Source organism: Cynocephalus volans, chromosome X (genome assembly GCF_027409185.1).
Source record: "Cynocephalus volans isolate mCynVol1 chromosome X, mCynVol1.pri, whole genome shotgun sequence".
Classification (NCBI taxonomy): domain Eukaryota; kingdom Metazoa; phylum Chordata; class Mammalia; order Dermoptera; family Cynocephalidae; genus Cynocephalus; species Cynocephalus volans.
The window spans coordinates 143,271,028-143,290,957 of NC_084478.1; the positions used below are offsets into that span (position 1 = coordinate 143,271,028).

General features: G+C 38.5%; 1 protein-coding gene across 2 annotated transcripts in view; it reads right to left on the minus strand.

Moving 5' to 3' along the window:
- ENOX2 (ecto-NOX disulfide-thiol exchanger 2) overlaps nt 1-19,930 on the minus strand; it is a 321,651-nt gene that overhangs the window by 22,424 nt on the left and 279,297 nt on the right. For both annotated transcript variants that reach the window (XM_063083160.1, XM_063083159.1), the window contains 2 exons: nt 12,522-12,628; nt 4,376-4,490 (listed from right to left, as the gene is read on the minus strand). In XM_063083160.1, the coding sequence (XP_062939230.1) occupies nt 4,376-4,490; nt 12,522-12,628 (222 nt within the window). The remainder of the gene's footprint in view (nt 1-4,375; nt 4,491-12,521; nt 12,629-19,930) is intronic.

The window sequence follows — 19,930 nt, forward strand, 5'->3', positions numbered from 1 at the left end:
TTTGCTCTTCTTTCTTTCACTTGTCTTTCATACTCATTTATTCATATTCTCAGGGCTTCAGCCAACACCTCTATGCTACCATCTTCTATTCCTTCTACTTTCTTCAACTCTGACTTGAACACAAATTCTTTCTGCCTTACTACTTACTATTTAAAAGTGATCTCATCATATTCTGCAAATCAGTCCCATCCATCAGTCCATTTCTATCAGTTCTACTGTTATGAGTTGAACTGTGGTCCCCCAGAAAAGATATGTTGAAGCTCTCAGAATGTGACATTATTTGGAAACAGGGTCTTTACAGAGGTAATCAAGTTACAGTGAGGTCATTAGTGTGGATCCTAAACCAATATGATTGTTGTTGTTATAGAAAGGGGAAATTTTGGACATAGAGACATACATGCACACAGGGAGAATACCACATGGAGATGGAGGCAGAGACGGGGGTGATGCACATATAAGCCAAGGAATTCCAAAGATTGCTGGCATTCAAACAACCATTCATTCAAATGACCAGAAGCTAGGAGAGAGGCATGGAACAGATTCTCCCTCATAGCCTCAAAAGGAACCAACCCTGCCAACATTTTGATCTCAGACTTCTAGCCTATGGACTGTGACAATACATATCTGTTGTTTAAGCCTCCCATTTTATGTTACTTTGTTATGGCAGTCCTAGTGAATTAATACAACCACCAATCCTCTAACCTCCCAGACTAGAAAACCTAGATGCATTCTGTACTCATTCCTTTTCTTCATCTTCTGTATCCACTCTGGCGCTAAAGACTTTAGTTTATTCCTCTAACATGACTGCTAATCTCACACTCTTCATTGCCTCCTCTTTCTTCTACCATTTTTATCTCAGTTCCTGTTGCCTTCACTCTAGTCCCAATCTTCATTTCACATCGTGATTCCTATAAAAGTCTCTGTCTGGCCTCTAATTCCAAAATTATCTCCTAAGATGTATAATTCATGTTGTTTTCATCACATCAGTGCCATGGTCAAGATGTGCTTATGGTGCCATATTGCCTACTATGCTAAATCCAAGCATGGCATTCATGGTCCCCCATAATCTGGACCCATCTTGCCCTTTAATCTTTTATCCTCCTATACACATCATGCTTATTTCCCTCTCTGAGCCCTGCTCCTTCTACTCTTTCTCCCCATCCCCATCAGGATGCATTACCTTCCCTCCTGTCATCCAAACCTGTTCATCTTTCAAGGCCCTGATCAGTTTTCATTGACTGTGACTACTCTGACCTACACTAATATATCTTGTACTTGCTGCATTCTAACTAGTACTTTTGACTTTGCAGGTTAGGCACCAAGTGGTATTTCTTACATTTTATGTGGATGTACATTTCTATTTCCATCAGCTTATAGGACATAGTGCTTGTTAATTAATTGGTCAAACTCTTAAAGTGGGAATAATGGGAGATGAAGCGTGGAGGAAGAGAAAGGAGATTGGATACCAAAGGAATAGAAAAATTTGGCTAAAACAAAGAAGGAGAATTTGTTTAAGTCAATATTTTCCAAATGTGCTCCTTGGTTCACCAGCATCTGAATCACTTTGGATCCCTAATAAAATGCAGATTCCTAAACCCCATTAAAGATGAACTAGACCAGACTCTGCAGCCCAGAATTCTGAATTTTTGAAGATAACTCAAATAATTTTTAGGTATATGAAGTCCAGAAGCACTAGTCTAAGTGAAGAAGGCAGAAGATAGATGCTGAGAGGAAACAGCTTTTCTTATGTTTACTGGGTACATGTATTCTCCATCATGGCTAACAATAGAATGAAATCATTTCACACTATCATGATTTGCTTTGATGTGATTCTCCCTCTTCAACACATTGCTTTGAGCACAGAAGTCCTTTCTTCCATGGCAAGAGTATTCAAGTACTGCATCACAAATATAGGCTGGCTAATATAGACTCTCTCAAAGAATAAACATTTCTTGGCATTCCAAGGAAAGGTAACATTTCTAGGCTGGTTTTACTTTCTTCGGGAAGTAAAATCTAACCAGAAACATACTATAGGCTTGTGGAATTTGGTATCATGGAGAGAGAAAAAAAGCAACTCTGAGATCTAGTTGCTTAAGCTTTTAATTGGAAGCAAGCAATAGCTAAAATGTAGCTGATCAGATAAAAACTGAGGACCCTCTCACTGGCTCACACTGAGCAGCATTTCTGCAGTTGAGTACTACAGAAGCAAGATAACAGAATTAGATACGATCGGGGGAAAGAAAAATACACAAAAGTCCTTGAATTAAAATGAATTGAAAGCTTCTGGGAGAAAAGCTATTTGGTAAGGTCCATTAAGTCTATTGTAGATAGCTTTATTTGACAAAGCAGCATCCTGGCATGTGGAACAGGAAAGAAAATAGCTATAAGATGATCTGTCAGGGAGTTTCCAGTCTCTAAACGAATAAGATTCTGTGCAGTAGCCAATACAGCTTTTAACTCAAAAGAGATACAGAAGCAAAATGCAATTATATAACCCTAGTAAGTGCATTCAATCTGAATCTCCCATACATCCCTTTCTTGTCCTACTAACTCTTCAAACACAGCAATTTATCAAGCGGATGCTCAAACTTATGGTTGTATTGTATTTACTTCATAGTAACACTGGATAAACTCTGTATACAATACTGTAGATACTGAGGTACAGACAATCCTACAAGTCAAAGACTAATAAGCTATAAAGCATCCTGGTTAAGCACTTAAAAATTTGAATAGCTCAATTATTATTAAACTTGTTTATTTTGGCTATGTTTATAGTATTTATTTGCAGTAATTAGTTCACTATTCTGAAAATGCTAAGTAACCACTGATTACAAGAGGTTTATTCAATATAGATAGCAGTTTGCATGCTTAGGAATCTACATAGAGCAAGAATAGAGTAAATTCAGATGTTAACAGCTAATGAATGCTTTTTAAAAAGTCTGACTTGTTGGTTTTCTTTCCTTAAGAATTTCTATTCATGGAGTGGAGATTCTAACTAGGACCACTCAAGTGGCTATAGAGCTGCTGACTTCAATATACAAGTACTGGAACCTGGAAATTCAGATTTGAATTATTATCTCCCCTTGCCCCCGGTGTCTCTCATACACATAAACAGCAAGGATAGTATACTACTATATCTCTCTCCACTGTTTCCACAGTGCTTGGCACATGATGCTTATTAAATGAATGGATGAACTCATCTAACCATCACAAAATTTTTGTTAGGTGGTTTTTATGAGGCACTTCTTACAAATGTGAAAGCTGAGGTTCAGTGGGGAAGAAGTCAGTCACTCCTAGGTCAAGAAGGACAGAGCTGAGACTAGAACTCTGTTCTAACTTAGGTCCAGTGCTTTTTCTACTGTACCTTCCCACAATCTAAGCTCCTTAGATTGTCTGGAATGGTGTGCCTAAGAAGACTGGTCTCCCCCAAGATAATCTCTCATCCAGGATAGTTTACTACAAAATTGAAGGGGAGAGTGTTAGTCCTATTGTTCAAAAAGTTTGTCTTATGGGTCCCATTGGGAACCCACACTGTGGCCTCTGTCTCACAGTGAAGTCCTAACTATACTAGATACGAGCAAAAGACTTTTACCCAGACAACTGTTTGTGGACGCCTTTTTGGTTTCCAATATACCCCCAGGTAGCTACAATGGAAGGCAGCAGATAGGTAGACTGTCATATGTTGCAAATATTTCTCCTTAGTTCATTGATTCTTTTAACTTTGTGACTTTAAAAAAAATTTAATATTTAATTTTTATGCAGATACACTAATCAAAAATCATCTTTTATGATTTCTGTCTTTGGAGACTTTCACTCCAGATTATATAACCAACTTCTATATTTTCCATAATTTCTTTTGCTATACGTATTTTGTTAATATTTAAATCTTAAATCAATCTGTTATTAATTTTGGAGTAAGGTGTATGTGGTGTAGGGATCTAACTATCTTTCCTGAAAGATTGGCTAGTTACCTATTTATGCATATACTCTTTTATGGTTTCTGCTGAAGAACATATTAATAAATCCAAACCAAACATAGAATGATGCTGCTTCTTGGTAAACAAAGTCCACTTTTTCTTTCTCTCTCTTTTTTTCTTTTTTTGGTGGCTGGCTGGTATGGGGATCTGAGTCCTTAGAGATTCCACTTTTAATTAGGCACTTCAATAGAAGATGGGGATAAATGAAGGCCACAGAAAATCCTGTACCACAGGGTTGATATGCAGCCAGTGTGTAATTGCATGGCCTCATCAATTTTATCTAGCTGCCGTCCAGTCTGATGGGTTGATGCCCATAACCTACTGGGTGTTAAAGGTTTGAAAACATCATCCCTGCAAGTAGATGTTTGTTAAATAAAACAAAGCAGCATTATCTTTACCTGATTCCTCAGGTTCTTTTGTTTCTGTTGTTTCTTCTATTTCATCATCAGACATTTCCATTTCTTCTTCTCGCCTGATTCCCATTAATTCATCATTATGAATGTTGCGAATTTCCTAAGGTTAGAAGTTATGCTTTTTAGGTGGAAAAGCCTTGAAAATGTTGAGGAAGTGAACAGAGTCAAGGATCAGGTAAAACATCTTTAAAAAAATTTTTTTTGCATATTAAAACAACAACAACAACAATCTCAGAGTACTCTTAAGGCAAAGGCAAAGGGGCATGTTGAGATTAAAATAGTCTCACTACACAAAACAGAGCAGGGTACACTCTTTCTTACATTTGGCTTTCTTTCCAGACCCAGATCTCTGGCAGTCTTTGATTCCTGTATCCTTCCCATATCAGAAAGTACTTCTGGCCATGAAAGATCCCTTACTTCTTACTCATGTGGATTTCTGGACTGCAATTTTCACCTTCCCATGTTGGATCCTTTAATTTTGCTGCTTGTCATCCTCTTCCCTCTCCTCTTATAGTTTTACTGAACAGAACTCTTAATCGAGTTTTCCCAGTTTAGAAGTTACAGTAAAAATGAACTGTCAGGAGTAAAAACCCACTAGACAAACCTTCCCATGGATAATAACTATAATTTTTGGACAAAACACAAAACAATATAAACAAAACTCATAACTATTTGATGGCTTTAGACAGTAAACAAAAGCAGGTATATTCTGAAGAGGAGTTGACATTTGGAAGAAGAGAATAGCATAGAGTGAGTCTCTCGGTTTTTAAAGAACCTGTTAGTCTGAAGGCGGACCAGAGTTAGCACCTCACAAGGTGGCTAAATTTCTAATAGAGAACCCACAGTTTTTATGGCCTAAAGAACTCAAAAAGAAAGTTCAGGGCAACTACAGCCCCTGGAAAGTGAGGAGGAGATATTAGAAGGGAGACAGCTAAAGAGAGAGCTTCAGATTTGGTATATAAGATCTATTTAAATTTCTCCATGATCCCTGAGTCACAAGCACAGAGGAGATTCCAAGCAGCATAGCTAGGGCTAAAAGAACTAAACTAAGATTTGAGCTGCCATCCAAGAGAGAATTTCTAGTTTGAATCCAACCAAATAAATTGACCATTAAATCAAGAGAGAACAAAGTCAACTTTCTTTGGAGAAACAGAACAGAATCCAGTCTTCACAACATAATATTCATAATATCTAGGGGAAAGTCCAAAATGACTTGACATACAAAGAAGTAGGATGACATGACCAATTTCCAAGAAAAAGGACAATCAACAGAGACCAACCTTAAAGTGACCTAGATGTGATAATTAGCAGACAAGGAATTAAAGCAGCTATTACAACTATGCTCATGATGTAAAAGAAATATACTCATAATGAATGAAAAGAAAGGAAATCTCAGCAGAGAAATAGAAACTTTAAAAATGAACCAAGGGTTCATTTGTCTTAAAAGAACCAAAGGTTCTTTGGTCTGGAAATAAAAAGAACTAAAGATTCTTTTAAAAAATGTTGATTCCTCTGCTGAGATTTAAAGAGAGAACAATATAAACGTATCCAATCTGAAGAACACAGAGAAAAAATATATATTTTAAAATAGCAGAGCCTCAGAGTGGGATTGCATCTAAAGGTCTAGCATACATGAAAATGGAATCCCAGAAAGAGAGGGGAGGGAGAATGATTTAAAAATATTTGAAGAAATAATGGTTAACAGTTTCTCAAATTTGAAGAAAGACATTAATCTACATTTTCAAAACCTCAGTGAACTCCAAGCATGTCTAGGAACATTACAGTCAAACTGCAGAAAATTGAAGATAAAGAGAAACTCTTGAATGCAGCCAAAGAAAAACAACACATTATATATAGAGGGGAACAACAATTTGAGTACTTTGATTTCTTTCAGAAACAATAAAGTCCAGAAGTCAGTGCAATAATATCTTTAAAGTTGAAGAATAAAAATATCTGTTTATTCAGAATTCTATTTTCAGAGAAAAATTCTTTGAAGAATGAAGATGAGCTAAGTATATTTTCAGACAAAAGTAAATGCAAGAATTTATAACCAACAGACTCGCACTACAGGAAATGCTAAAGAAAGTTCTTCAGTCTGAGGGGAAGTGCTACCAGAGGTAAACACAGACTCTCAGGAAGGCATGAAGAACATTGGATATGACCAAGATCACACTGGAAAATTTACTTAAAAAATGTAAGCATGAGAATTGTGCATTTTGGAGAAAACTGAAATCATTTAGAGGCCACTTGATGCCTGTAACAGGCTCCTCAGTACTGATCAAAGAATTCCTTGCCTAGGTTAGCACATACTGGGTTGTTATACAGGAAATACCCAAAGCTGTGGAGGAAATTGCCTCCATTTAGGGGGATTATAAATATTTGAAAAGAATTTCTTAATAATTAATGTTGTAGTTTGTCACTATCCCAACTAATATCCTTCTTTGTTATCCCTTTTATCAGGAAAAATGATTTCTATCTCAAGTTTTTACTAAAAAGAAATAAAAGACCCTTTTAAAAAAATGAGCTATTCAAGCATCATCACTGATAGTTAAGAAGTAATAGAAAAATCAGATGCTAACATAGTATCTCCCACATACTGCAGGGGCATTATTTAAAATGGAAGAAAATAATGACTTACTTGAGAAAAATAAACTTTAAAGGGCTTTGTCAAGAGAGAGATTTACTATGTCTTATTCAAACTCATTGCACAGAGAACGATACAGGAATTTCTCATTTCTGAGAATTCATTCTATCTCAGGAGTCTGGGTTTCAGTTATCATCAAACAGCTGATATTGGAAAGGTGATTAAAACTAGGTTTGGCATTGGCAAATTTGAACACTGTACAATTTACTGCATCAGGAAAAGTCATGGCTTTCTAGTTGTCTAACAAAAATGTAGACTGTCAGAGAGCATAAAGAGACACCAACTCTTGATTCACAAACATGTCACCTGACCCTGGGAAAGTTATTGTGTTTCTCAGAAGAGTAAATTGTGTTCCTTTTAGGTAAATGTCCCAGGGCAGAAAAATCTGAGAGCTAAGACATGTTTTGTAGCTGCTCAGCATCCACAAAGCATCTTTCTGCTTCCAGCTGGGCAAGAAAGCATAATCTCTTCCTAGAAATATAAAATGTTCAGTAATTAAGTGATATAACTTAATTAGAGGTCTTTCTCATCTTCAAAAATCCCTAAAAAGATAACAGACCTATGGTCAAATTTTACCAAAATGCCTCAAAATACTTCAGGAACAAGTATTATCAGTTGCTTTAGCTGATAATGAAATGAGAGTAAGAAAAAAAGGGGGAAGGTTGTTCCTAGTTGTTCAGTCAGTCAGACAAAATAGCAGAGCTCAGAGCCCTCTACCTACTGGACAATCCTTCTTAGCTCCAAAGAAAACAACAACAACAACAAAAACAAAAACAAAACTAAGGCTCATATCATTACTCTTCTATAAATACCCAATACTTACTAAGTTACCCAAATTAACAAATGAGATCAAAGGCAAAGGGAACATTAGAGGCTATGGGGTACCATACTAAAGTAAACTTATGAAAAGCACTTAGTAAATGACAGTACCTGTAAGAAAAGTGACTGAGATTTTAATTCTTTGAAAACCTTACCATTAAAGCACTTGATATCTGACATCAATGTTGATTGCATTCTCTGGTTGGGTCAGAAAAGCTCTACTTTGGGAAGCAAACCTTAACAAATACCTTTGGAGAGAAGGGCTAAAAGGTGTCATGTACCTGAGGAAGGCACTCTATCTAGCTTGGACATAAGTGCAGGCAGGGGAGGACTCTGAACCACTGATGTGCAGACAGCAAAGGGAACAGCTGCCTCCCAGATTTGTGCCATTTCCCATCCTGACATTTCGATCCAGTGCTGAAACCCAAAAAGCAGCAATGGCATGCAAAAACATTTTCCAGCCATTTGCATTTGTAAATCTCTACCTGAAATTGACATCACTGATAAACTATAACAAAAATGGTAAGACAGCCCTCCTAAAGTTTCTATACCATTCTCCCACCCACAGTAGATCTGCAGTATTTTTCATTTCAACAGTGAACTGTTAGTGACTTCTGGAAATGCATTATAATGACTTTGAGTCTGTTGTAGTAGTAACTTTTCTGAAGCTTAGAAATTCATACACTGCTCTACAATGGAGGACAAAGCACTTTCATATAGAATAAAACTAAAACATGAGACAGATGAAAATGCATAACAAGAATCACTTTTGCACCAGCTGACATTTTTGATGTATCATAAAGTAAGCATATCATAAATCATTACATGTTAATAATATAACTATAGTTTTACAAAAATTTATGTGGCATTAAATTCATCTTATTCATGTTTTATGATAGGAAGATGATTACCAGAAAATTAGTTCCTTTTTAAATGTGAAACAAAATTCTACTTCCCCAGACTTTCAACATTAACAGGAAACTCAATGGGGAAGGGGTCAATGAGGGAATGAAAAGGAGCACAGGATAGAGAGATAGCTTCTGCACTTATGTAGGAATTTGATTCTGAGGCATCATTTAATACAATAAGGCAGAGCACAAACACAGGTTGTTAATCAATGTCTATTGTATGATACATAATGGAAATACAAATTAGGTTGATCCAAACTGTGTTAAAATGTTTTTTGATGGCTGAAAGCCAATAGCTAGTGTTAGTGGGTTCTAAAACAAGGGTACGTGGATGACTTTAATATCTATCTGCAACAGTTCTTCAGAGTTTGGAATGGTAGGCCTGTAAATCTAGACAGAAAGTTATTTTAGCAATCGTAGTATTTCATTTTTTAAGAGCACTAGCAATCATCAAGTCTCTTTTTTTCTGGCCCAACAGTGTGAAACCTCATATTAGGAAAACTACAAGGGGGTTTATCCTCATGTCTATTGCTCTGGATCTAGTTTTGTACATCATCCAAGGCTTAGCTTCTAATCCAGGCCAGCTTGAAAGAAACATGCAGGTTTTAAAGGATTCTGTACAGAAAGAGTTCCAACAACACACAGAACTGCCAGTAAAGTCACCATAGACACTAACTTTTAGTAAGGAAAGGGATTTCAGCCTTCTCTTACTATGCTTTTCAATTGTATTAGTAGGATCCTCACACACTTATAAATCAGGAAAGTAAAGCAATGAAAAAGACTCATTAGCAAACTAATCTTTCTGGCATATGCTATCAAAGTTAGTGCCTAAACTCCTTGAAAGTGCAGACTTTTTCTTTTTACTCCATACCTTCTCTCTCAGCAGAGTAAGAGTGTTGGCTACTGGTAGAAGAATGACAATGAGACAAGGAAGAGGTACTTTGTGACACGAGAAGGTCACCAGCTGATAGTTCCCAGAGGTAACTGGTAAAAAGGTTAGATGTCAGAAACTTCCACCTTGAGGAAAAGCCGGACTCATGAGTTGTGGCTTTGATACCTGGCTCAAGAAAAAGCCAGTCTAGCTGATTAAGTCTCTCAGATGCTCTGATTTCCAGTGAGGTGCTAAGAGGCAGCCACAATTTAAGAGGACAGTTTCTTTAAGAGGACATTTTCTTCACTTCCCATAGGATACCTCCTTTTAGTCCTCTTAGTTGCCTGCTATTAAGTGAAAGTTTGCACAGGTAAAAAACAAAAACAAACATAAAAACAAAAATAAACCATGACTTAAAGTGGCACCAATATAAAGTAGAAGAGATCTTCTAGGTCTAGAGAATGCAATGCCAGAGGAAGGTCATGAGCTATGTCCTTCTCTCAGTAATTTTGCTTATCAGGATTGAGGTACCAAAGGGGGAACTTAATTTAATCATTTAATCCAATTAATAAGGCAGGAAACTTCTTTTTTTGGTTTCTACAAAGTCTAAAAGCACAGCATGAAACATGTAGCTCTAGGTAGGTCACACTGGCTGTGTACTTTATCATCACCACTCTGCCAAGGAAGCTCTGATATTAATATTCGGTAATAGGGTGCACAGCTCTGTTTTCTATAGGCCCAGAGATAGGCCCAGCTTATTAGCACAGCTATCCCTCCTGTGAACGTAATTAAACTCAAGTACATACCACCAGATAGGTAGGTTTGATACACAAAGCCTTGATGGATAATATTGATGGGGAATATTTCATTGCAATGTAGTTTACAAGTCAGTGCTCCAATTAGAGGCTCCCTTCCTCCTACGAAAAGGCAATTGAAGGGTGAGGCAGTTCAGATAGCTTCTTCTAACCCATAAGAGGGATACGAGTGTATGAGTATTGAAAGAAAGACGCTTAATACTGCTTTTCTACAATTGTAAGACATATTGGACAATTTTCAACCTTTATTCTTCTGAAGAGTTTGGATATTTTAAATTTAGTGTATGAAACTTCACTCTTCCTCTTGATCACTTTCGTTACCCTTCCAGCTCCCTGAGGGCAAAGACCATTTCATCCTGCACTGCCTGTCATAATGCCTGAGACAGAGAGGTGCTGAGCAAACGTTTGAATTACAATGTTGAATTTTGTTTGTTGAGGGTCAACAACATGAGATAACCCTTGGATTCTAAAATCATTTTGTGCTACAGTAAGACAATAGCTTCCTTTTTTGTTCCTAATTCTTTTCTTTTTTTTTTTAAAGATGCTATTGGCTTTTTATGACTCTATTTACCCATTGGATGATGTCTTCAGGGATTTCTCTCCAGTGACTCCTGGATCCCTTTGCTGTGTCAGAACTGACGGTTCAGAGACTATCAGTTTATGAGCAGGGTTTGCCTTATTTTCCCTTAAATGCTCTTCATGGTTTTCAAATTGTTCTCACACAAATTATCTCATATATCCTCATGAAGAACATAGAGAATAGATTATTTTCTTCACTTTACAGATTAGAAAACAAAGGTCCACAAAAGTTAAATGACTCACTCAAGTCCACAAGGCAGTTTGTACCAGAGCTCAGAGTGAGAAGAATAATTTCTAGTTACTTGCTAGCTGTGTAATTTTGTATAAATCACTTAGCATTTCTGAGTTTCAGTTTCTTTACATGTAAAGCATAGATTCTATACCTACTCATTATCCCTTACAAGGTTGTTAATAATAAATTGAAGTAATATTATTTATATTTTTCCAACTGTTTATACACTTCTTAACTCATTTAATCCTGTAAGATTTTCATTATCTCTGATTTACAAGTGAAGAAATAGAGATTGAGATAGGCTGAATAACTTGCTCAAAATTAAGCAGCTTTAACATGTAGGAACTGAGATTTGAATTCATGTGTGACTCCAAGTTCAATATTCTTTCTACTACATCATGACCATTTGAGGCTCATATAGGTGAGATAACCAATATGAAAGTGCTTTATAAATATAACTCTCTTATAAATGCTATTTAAATGTTAAGGAATATGACAACCTGAAATGATAGATATAATGGGCCTGCTACCAGACTGGCAAAGAGGACTCAGAAACGAAGTTGAAAAAGTTGCTGCATATATAGATTGAAGGTATCAGGGCTGGGTAAGGAAGTTGCCCATAGGAACAGAAGAACCTGAGGCATACTTACTACCATTTCCAAAGGCATATTGGTGAAAACAAACCTCCCACCTTAGTTTTTAATTTTGGATTCAGAATAGCAACTTCACACATATTCTAGTGTTATGCTAAAAATGTCACTTGAGCACAGGCGGAGGGGTGTGTCAACCTTAACCTGATATCAGAGTCCTCTGTTACCTTTAAATCTGCCAACTATACAGGTGCCTGTATGGGTTTGATAAAAGCAGCTCAGGAATTTCAATGCTCCAACATAACCGTAGCTTCTAGTCTCAACTGTCAAAACGCTCTAATAAAATGTAAGACAGCCCTAATATTACTAACACTGGAAGCACAGGTCAATAATTATTGTTATACTCAAGCCTAGTTAGCTCAGAAAAGTACATTTTCACTACCAAGGTTTCTACCCAGCAGAATGCATTCAAGAAAACACGTGCATATTTATTACCCTTTTGACAGCAGGTGGTCTAGATACAGTGACAGGCTATAGAACACAACTTAGTGTTTCATTAGGGACTTGTGACCATGGGAGCTTGGAACTATTTAATTCCAGCTAAACTCCAAATCAATAACTTGTTAAAGAAACTGTCCCCTTGAGGGGCTACCAAGGGCAAAAAGTTACCAACCTCAGCTTGTTTGCACCAAACACTGATGTTTTTACGCTGAGCTTTTGTGAAGTGGTCCCATGCCTTCTGTTTGGAGGCAGAGTGGTACACAGCGACTATCTGCTCAACTACAGCATCAAATCAGCAGTTGGACAGTTGGATCAGGCCAGAGTATCATCCAGGGATGGCAAAAGAGAGGAGAAAAGAAATAAAATAAAAGATATGCATCAGACTTGTTGTATCTTCTTGCTATAACATTATACTAGGCTGTGGTTGTGCTTGGAAAAGGCTATGTATTCTGGGGTACTATGATTTTAAAGGGGACTCAAAAGAAGAAACATCAATATACTGAAAAGAAACTCCAGAGGTTTGGGGTGAAATGATGATGAAAGTTTTAATACAGGCAGTTTGTATTCATTCAGGCAGGAGAGGCAAGAGCCATAATAAATGTTTTAGTTTAATACTTGTGTTTAATTTAGTACTTTTGACCCTGCACAGCATGAAAGCAAGTGGCAAATGGTACCAGCAACTTACTACTACTGGCTCCTTTCACAAACTAGCTCTCTGAAATAAGCTTGGATGCTTCCCTTCAATAGAATTCATCCTTTTACTATTCTGAGATACGTTTAACCAAAAGCATCAAATCAAAATCTAAGATGGATTGAATCTATTTTAAGTCTGCCTGGATAGGCTTGTTGACTGGAGAAATATGTTTTATGGAAGAATACCATGTAAGTGCAGTCCTAGAGAGTATTTTTCAGAGTCTCTTAAAATGTCAAAAGGAGAAATGTGTACAAATATTCTGGGGCTTTATCCTAACCAGTTCAAGAGAGGGGAAGCTTAGACACGACTCTTTTGGAAAAAGAAAAGCAGGACAAAATCTCCTGCTTAGCTGGGTGTTCACAGTAAGAACAGACATGTTATTTTTTTTCTTTACAGCCCTGTTTGTACCCTGTCTTCTAATGATTTAAAATTGATATTCCCATGATATATACTGCTCTCTTTTTCTCCTTATTCTGAAGTCCTGAAGACATGTGCTTTCACCTCGTGGATTTTATGCCCAGAAATACTTTCAAAATACAAGTGGAAGATGGAACAACACTCCCTTAATCCCAATTATGTGTGTGTCAAGTGTAGGAACTCAAGTATGGAAAGATTGGACCATAATTGCTTAAAAGCAAAATCATAAAACTGTACCCATATTCTTAAGGTGAATACACTTCCTTACTGAAAAAATATGAGAGCATAATTTTATAATATGCTGAACAAAAACATTACTTGAGGGACCTAACCAGCAGGCGATAGAAATCATGTGTCCTATACAATCGTGTGTTGCTTAAGAATGGGGATATGTTCTAGGAAATGTGTCCTTAGGTGATTTCGTTGTTGTGTGAAAGTGTACTATGAAAGGGAACAGCAATGAATTTTCCTGTCATCTACACTGGCCGCTAGGAGCATGAGTGTTCCTTGGTAGCTGGTGAATATCTTGAGAACTTAAAAATGAAGATAACTGACATTCATGGTTAAGATATGTTATTTAAATGTAGAATCCAGAAGCCTGAACTGTGGTTCAAGATGGCGGTGGCTGCGGCGGTTGGCGCAGAGCAGCTGAGGTGGAAAAGGCGGCCACTGGGCCTTAGGCAGCCAGGAAACTTGTGGACCTTCCTCTTGCCATCTCTTAAGGGAGGACCGCTGCTGGTGGCTGGTCGTGGGGGCTGACCACCACTTTGCCCTCGGCAGGAGAGGCTGCCTCATTTACAGGCAACAGCTTTGAAGTATGGAAAAGGAAAAGAACTGTTTCGTAGCTGCAAAAGTGAGTCTCTAAAAAGGAAACACGGTGCCAGGGCTGCTGTGGATGCAGACAGGATCCCGGAGGCCGGGGCCGCGCTGAAGGCGGCCAGCTGCCCTATTCATGATTCGAGGTTTCAGGCCGGCATAAAAGAAGATTCCTGGCAGTGCCCGAGCCGCACTGCGGGACCGAGCAAGCAGCCCGAGGTGGCGGGAACTGAGAACGGGGAAGGCGACAAACCAGAGGCAGAGAGTGAGCGCCCGACCTGGCACAGCCCTGTGAGTGAACCCGGGCCCGGCCCTGCTCGGGGGGCTGACGCCCACCTGGTTTCCGCCTGCATCACCAGGCCACTCACCGCCAGGGCTGCCTCCATTTCCTCAGGTGGTGGCAGCTCCGGCCCGGCTCGGCTCCTCACTGAGCCTTCCCACTTGCTTGCCCTGGTGCGGGGCTTCCCGGGGCCTGCGGGCTGGCCTCCCCTCCCACTCCCTCCGCGGTTCTCTGGCAGGGCTGGTGGCGTGGGGCGTCCTCAGCCACTGTCGGGAGGGCAAGGAAGTACGGGCGGGGCCGACTGTCACTCCACCACACCCTGGACTCCGGCCCCCGGTAAACTTCCTGTTATTGGGAGGCAGATACCATCTCTGCGGCGACCAGTTCGGAAAAATGCCTAACCAATTTCTGGTTGGGAATAGTGTGGTAGGAGAGTTCCCAAGTCGGCTTGAACCTGCCGGAGAGCTGACTGCAGGCGGGCACTGGACTCGGTTCGTGCCAGGGGGATACAAAGGTGAACCGTGTGCTGCGGGCTCCTACCCCGAGGAGCTCACGCTCTGGTGTGGGAGATAAGACAAGTACACAAATAACTGTGAAACCAGGAGGAAGGTGATAAGTCCCAAGAAAGATCTACACAGTGCTACAAAGGCACCCAGAGTGACTGGTCGTCTGTGCCTAGCAGAAACCTGGTAGACTTCCTGGGCGAGGTGGTGCCGAGCAGAATCATGAAGGCCCAGCTGATAGACGAGGGTTGAAGAAGACACGTCCCAGCCCAGCCCAGTGCGCACAGAGCGGGGAGACATGCGGCCAGAGAGGCAGAGACTCGACAGAAACCACACACCCTGTGGGGTCGCCACTGCATGATCCAACAGCCCAGGCCAGAGCACACGGAACAGGGAGAAGTCCTGCACAGGAAGTGAAAGCTCAACAGAGATCACACACCCTGTGGTACGTGATCCAGCAGCCCAGCAGAGTCCAAGCTGACCAGAAAAAGGTGGCTCCCCGGAGAGGCCCAAGACCCGAGGCAACCATACACACAAGGCACTAGAGGCCAACTGAGCAGTCACAGTGGTAGCCATACCAATTTGGCAACCACAGCAACATCTTAGTTAGTCAATAGTCTCAAACCGGTGGACTGTGAAACCCCCTGCCACAATGAATAAACATAAAAAAAAAAGATACCAGAAATACAAAAAATCAAGAAAGTACACCACCAAAAGTTAATAAATCTCAAACTCTAGATCCTATAGAACAAGAAGCCCTTGAAATGACTGACAAGGAATTTTGAGTGATAATTCTAAGGAAAATGAATGAGATACAAGAAAACTCAGCTAGACATCATGATGAAATGAGGAAAAGTATACAGGACCTGAAAGAGGAAATGTACAAGGAAATCGATGTCCTGAAAAAAAATGTAGCAGAACTTGCTGAACTGAAGAAGTTATTCAACAAAATAAAAAACACAACAGAGAGTTTAACCAGCAGGCTTGTCGAAGTTGAAGAGAGAACCTCTGAACTTGAAGATGGGCTGTTTGAAATAACACAAGCAGACAAAAAGAAAGAAAAAAGAATCAAAGACATTGAAGAAAATCTGAGAGAGATATCAGACAACCTTAAGCGATCAAATATCCGAGTCATGGGTATTCCAGAAGGGGAGGAAAATGGAGATTCCATTGAAAACATATTCAACAAAATAGTGGCAGAAAACTTCCCAGGTATAGGAAAAATCACAGATCTTCAGATCCAGGAAGCTCAAAGATCTCCAAACGTATTCAACCCAAAAAGGCCTTCTCTAAGACATGGTATAATCAAATTGGCAAAACTCAGAGACAAAGAGAGAATCATAAAAGCTGCAAGAGAGAAGCGTCTAATCACCTATAAGGGAGCCCCAATCAGGCTAACATCAGACTTTTCATCACAAACCCTAAAAGCTAGAAACGAATGGGATAATATATTCAAAAAACTAACAGACAAAGATTGCCAGCCAAGAATACTCTACCCTGCAAGGCTATCCTTCCGAAATGAAGGGCAAATAGTATATTTATCAGACAAACAAAAACTGCGGGAGTTCACTACCACACGACCACCCTTACAAGAAATCCTCAAGGGAGTACTGGGTTTGGTTCCTGAAAAATAACTACCACTGCCATGAAAACCCAAGAAAAATCTAAACCCACAAGTATAATAAAAATGGCATTCATGAAGAGAAAACAATCAAACAAAAACGTTATCTACAACCTAAGGAACCAACAAACACAGAAACCAAACAGTAAATCAGAAAGCAAGGAACAAAAGACACCTAAGACAACCAAACAACCAATAAAATTCTAGGAATAAATTAACACCTTTTAATAACAACTCTTAATGTAAAAGGCTTAAATTCCCCAATCAAAAGACACAGACTGGCTGACTGGATCAAAAAGGAGGACTCAACTATATGCTGCCTACAAGAGACCCACCTCACCCAAAAATATTCACGCAGACTAAGAGTGAAAGGACGGAAAAAGATTTACCATGCAAACAGAAAAGAAAAATGAGCTGGAGTAGCTATTCTTATATCTGACAAAATAGACTTTAAACTAAAAACCATAAAAAGACACAATGAGGGACACTACTTAATGATAATAGGACTGATCCATCAAGAAGACAAAACAATCATAAATATGTACGCACCCAATGTTGGGCAGCCAGGTTTATAAAACAAACTCTATTAGACCTAAAGAAGGAAGTAGACACTAATACCATAATAGCAGGGGACCTGAACACCCCACTGTCAATATGAGACAGATCATCTAGGCAAAGAATCAGTAGAGAAACACAAGAACTAAACAATACTCTACACCAATTGGAATTGGCAGATATCTACAGAACATTCCATCCAACAACCTCAGAATATTCATTCTTCTCATCAGCACATGGATGGATCACATATTAGGTCAAAAATCAAGTCTCAATAAATTCAAAAAAATTGGAATTATCCCATGTATTCTCTCAGACCACAATGGATTAAAACTAGAAATTAATAACAAACGAAACTCTGGAAACTATACAAACACATGGAAATTAAACAGCATTCTACTTAATGACATATGGGTCCAAGAAGAAATCAAGCAGGAAATCAAAAATTTATTGAAACTAATGAAAATAATGATACATCATACCAAAACCTGTGGGATACTGCAAAAGCAGTATTAAGGGGGAAATTTATCGCATTAAATGCTCACCTCAAAAGAATGGAAATATGGCAAGTGAACAACGTAACACTTCACCTTAAAGAACTAGAAAAACAAGAGCAATCCAAACTTAAAGTTAGCAGACGGAAAGAAATCATTAAGATCAGAGCAGAACTGAATGAAACTGAAAACCAAAAAACAATACAAAAGATCAATGAATCAAAAAGTTGGTTTTTTGAAAAGATAAATTGACAAACCATTAGCATGGCTAACAAAAAAAAGAGGAGAGAAGACTCAAATAACAACAATTAGAAATGAAAAAGGCGATATTACAACTGATTCATCTGAAATACAAGGAATCATTCGAGACTACTATAAACAACTATACGCCAACAAATTTGAAAATCTGGAGGAAATGGATAAATTTCTGGACACACACAAGCTCCCAAAACTGAACTGTGAAGACGTAGAAAATTTGAACAGACCAATAACAATAAAGGAGATTGAAGCTGTTATCAGAAGGCTCCCAACAAAGAAAAGCCCAGGACCAGAGGGATTCACAGCAGAATTTTACCAAACATTCAAACAGGAATTGACACCGATTCTTTACAAACTATTCCAAAAGATTGAAACGGACGCAAATCTCCCAAACTCATTCTATGAAGCAAACATCATCCTGATACCAAAACCAGGTAAAGATATAACCAAAAAAGAAAACTACAGGCCAATATCCTTGATGAATATAGATGCAAAAATCCTCACTAAAATACTAGCAAACAGAATACAGCAACACATACGTAAAATTATTCATCACGATCAAGTGGGATTCATCCCAGGGATGCAAGGTTGGTTCAACATACGCAAATCAATAAATGTGATACACCATATCAATAAACTCAAACACAAGGACCATATGATCATCTCTATAGATGCTGAAAAAGCATTTGATAAAGTTCAGCACTCATTCATGACAAAGACCCTCTATAAGTTAGGTATAGAGGGAAAGTATCTCAACATCATTAAAGCCATATATGACAAACCCACTGCCAATATCATCCTGAATGGGGAAAAGCTGAAAGCTTTTCCTTTAAGAACAGGAACTAGACAAGGATGCCCACTCTCACCACTCCTATTCAACATAGTGTTGGAAGTACTAGCCAGAGCAATCAGAGAAGAGAAGGAAATAAAGGGCATCCAGATTGGAAAAGATGAAGTCAAACTGTCCCTGTTTGCAGATGACATGATCCTATATATCGAACAGCCTAAAACCTCTACAAAAAAAACTCTTGGAATTGATAAATGATTTCAGCATAGGTGCAGGATATAAAATCAACACACAAAAATCAGTAGCATTTCTTTTCTCCAATAGTGAACATGCAGAAAGAGAAATCAAGAAAGCCTGCCCATTTACAATAGCCACCAAAAAAATAAAATACTTAGGAATTGAGTTAACCAAGGCGGTGAAAAATCTCTATAATTAGAACTACAAACCACTGCTGAGAGAAATTAGAGAGGATACAAGAAGATGGAAAGATATCCCATGCTCTTGGATTGGAAGAATCAACATAGTGAAAATGTCCATACTACCCAAAGTGATATACAAATTCAATGCAATCCCCATCAAAATTCCAAAGACATTTTTCTCAGAAATGGAAAGAACTATCCAGACATTTATATGGAATAATAAAAGACCACGCATAGCCAAAGCAATGCTGAGCAAAAAAAATAAAGCTGGAGGCATAACACTACCTGACTTTAAGCTATACTACAAAGCTATAATAACCAAAACAGTATGGTACTGGCATAAAAACAGACACACTGATCAATGGAATAGAATAGAGAATCCAGAAATCAACCCACACACTTACTGCCATCTGATTTTTGACAAAGCCACCAAGCCTATTCACTGGGGAAGGGACTGCCTCTTCAGCAAATGGTGCTGGGATAACCAGATATCCATATGCAGGAGAATGAAACTAGATCCATACCTCTCACCATATACTAAAATCAACTCAAAATGGATTAAGGATTTAAATATACACCCTGAAACAATAAAACTTCTTAAAGAAAACATAGGAGAAACACTTCAGGAAATAGGACTGGACACAGACTTCATGAATATGACCCCAAAAGCACGGGCAACCAAAGGAAAAATAAACAAATGGGATTATATCAAACTAAAAAGCTTCTGCACAGCAAAA